The 2,469-nt window shown below is 30.6% G+C and overlaps 1 protein-coding gene across 1 annotated transcript; it reads right to left on the bottom strand.

The window, feature by feature from the left end:
• Positions 1 to 302: 302 nt before the first annotated feature.
• On the bottom strand, positions 303 to 903 carry LOC125868091 (monothiol glutaredoxin-S1-like). Its single transcript, XM_049548692.1, has one exon. The coding sequence runs from the start codon at positions 796 to 798 to the stop codon at positions 484 to 486; it is 315 nt and encodes a 104-aa protein (XP_049404649.1). The 5' UTR covers positions 799 to 903; the 3' UTR covers positions 303 to 483.
• Positions 904 to 2,469: the final 1,566 nt, after the last annotated feature.

Below are 2,469 nucleotides of genomic sequence, written 5' to 3' on the forward strand. Positions count from 1 at the left end.
CGGATACTTAAACTAATAAAGTATCCGATTAAGTTGAATTGGGGGAAAATAAGGGATTTTTGTATTTTAGTAAAAGAGTAGGGAAATATTGAGAATAGATAAAGTAATGTTGTGTACTTAAGTAATTTGTCCAAAAATTTATCTATTAAATTCTGAATATATTATTTAGTGGAGGTAAATTATCATATTTGTTTAACCACAATGTGCTAGCTACATCAATTAAACATGAAAAGTACTCATAAATATTGCTAGATCTAGTTTAGAATAAGCCTTAGAGGTGCACCATGGAGTAGTAATTAATACCCTTGTAAAAGCATACTTTTATTATAAGTACATAAAAGAAACACCAAAGATATACTTAGTAGCTAACTAGTAATTAATTGATTTATATATTTACTTTGACTTATTGATCATGTATTTACTTTTATATTATATATTTTGAATTTTTTCTCACTGAAAATTCTGATTTCGCCTTGATAATCTCTATATCCAAATAGCATTTGCCTTAAGAAGCAATTGTTTGAGCTTGCCTCTAACATTAAGACTCATAATCTCATTAGAACCACCAACAAACTCTTCTCCAATGAACACTGCTGGCACGCTAGTTGATTTACACCCTAGTAATTCAACCAATGCCTTCTCCATTTCACCATTCAAAACTAATTTATCGAGTTCATAAACCTTAGGATTTGCTCCGAAACCTCGAATTAGGGTTTCGATGCTATGAGATATGCAACAAGTGCTCTTAGTGAAAATCACCACCGGACTTTCTGCTCCCAACTTCATCACCATATCCATTTTGAGACCTAAAAAAATTGTTGTGGCTAAAAATAACCTTAATTTTGTGATTGAAATTAATAGATATTGTGAAGGTTTAATTTGTAGAGAGAAAAAAAAAATTATATGTTGATTTTTCGAGGCTTAACTTGCTATGAGAAAATTGAACGTGTAGAAAGTTATATATATAACATTTAAAGTGGTGGGATTAATGAACATAATTTTTTTTACACAATTCCAAAAGAACAATGCAAAGTTAGTGGATATATATGCAAATTATTCCTTGATCATTTGATGATTCACAAAGGCTTATTTCACTTGTTGTCATAATATTTTCCGTACGTACCAAGAGAAAGAAAAAAGTATTAAGGGTGTGTTTGGTATGACGAAAAATATTTTTAGATATTAGAAAATATTTTTTTTAGAAAAATAAATTTCTTAAAAACGAAATGTACGTAGAATCTCACACTAATTAATTAATTGTTTCCTCTACACTCTTTAACGTATCCCTCCCTCCACCCTACTTTCGTAGCCCCCATTCCCACAACCTCCCACACCCCTAGTACTCCAAACCCTCATTACATGGTGTTTGAATAGAATGTTTATATTTACTTGTCAAACATCAGAAAGTAAGTAAGAAATTAAATTACTTATCTTGATAGAAAATATTTTTGGCAAACATTCTCGTTCATGCCAAATACGCCGTAAGAAACATTTGTTGATTTTATCATATCTAACTGGAGTAATAAAAAAGAAAATTGAAAAAAAAAAACCAAGTGTCACCCTTCATATAGAGGGTCATATAAATGTCATTTCATGTTGATTGTCTCTTCATCCCTTAAAACTTCAACCCTTCATCCCCAAACCCTCACCCCCACCCCCATCCCGCCACCACCCACCCATCCCCCACATGGCCACCTCAATTACCATAATAATTTTATAATTATGTATGTGTGAAATAATATTTTTGTTTATTTATTAAATATCAAAAAAAAAAATCACTCATGCATTTTCTAACAAAAATATTTTTTTTTAGAAAAACATTTCTTTCGTACCAAACATGCCCTAAGGAGAAATCTAGATGACTCTCCAAACTTTTATTTTGATGATAAATTGACTTTACTTTAGGTGGATATTGGAATAAATGCTTTTCAAATATTCCACAGAGCAAATCACATAACTATGAAGAAAAAAAAAAGAGTACTACTACTAATAAACGTATGTACTTATCATCAAGCAAGAAGAGAAAATGGTCGGCTTGCTACTTCGAAAGGCCATTTATGATCTCGGGTGTGTTTGGTACGAAGGAAAATGTTTTCCATGGAAAATGTTTTCCTAGAAAATGTTTTCCTGGAAAATAAGTTGATTTTTGACTTATTTTCTCATGTTTGGTTGATGAGTAAAAAATATTTTCCGGAAAAGATTTTTAGTGTTTGATTTATGAATGATTTTTTTTTTTGAGAAATATCTTTTATTTTTACTAGGGTAGAAAATAATTTTTGAAATTGAAAATATTTTTTAAAAACAAACTTAAATTTTTTTGGGGGTGGGTTGAGGGTAAGGGTGAAAAATTGAATTTTTGAAGTTGAAAATATTTTTTAAAAACAAACTTAAATTTTTTTTGGGAGGATGAGGGCTGGTAGGGGGTGGGTGGGGGGGTCGAGGGTTGGGGTGAAAAAATAAAATTTTGAA

Source organism: Solanum stenotomum, chromosome 6 (genome assembly GCF_019186545.1).
Source record: "Solanum stenotomum isolate F172 chromosome 6, ASM1918654v1, whole genome shotgun sequence".
In the NCBI taxonomy this organism is placed as follows: Eukaryota; Viridiplantae; Streptophyta; class Magnoliopsida; order Solanales; family Solanaceae; genus Solanum; species Solanum stenotomum.

Excerpts from the sequence above, each read along its gene's own strand:
- LOC125868091 (XM_049548692.1), bottom strand. The coding sequence starts at position 798 with ATGGATATGGTGATGAAGTTGGGAGCAGAAAGTCCGGTGGTGATTTTC.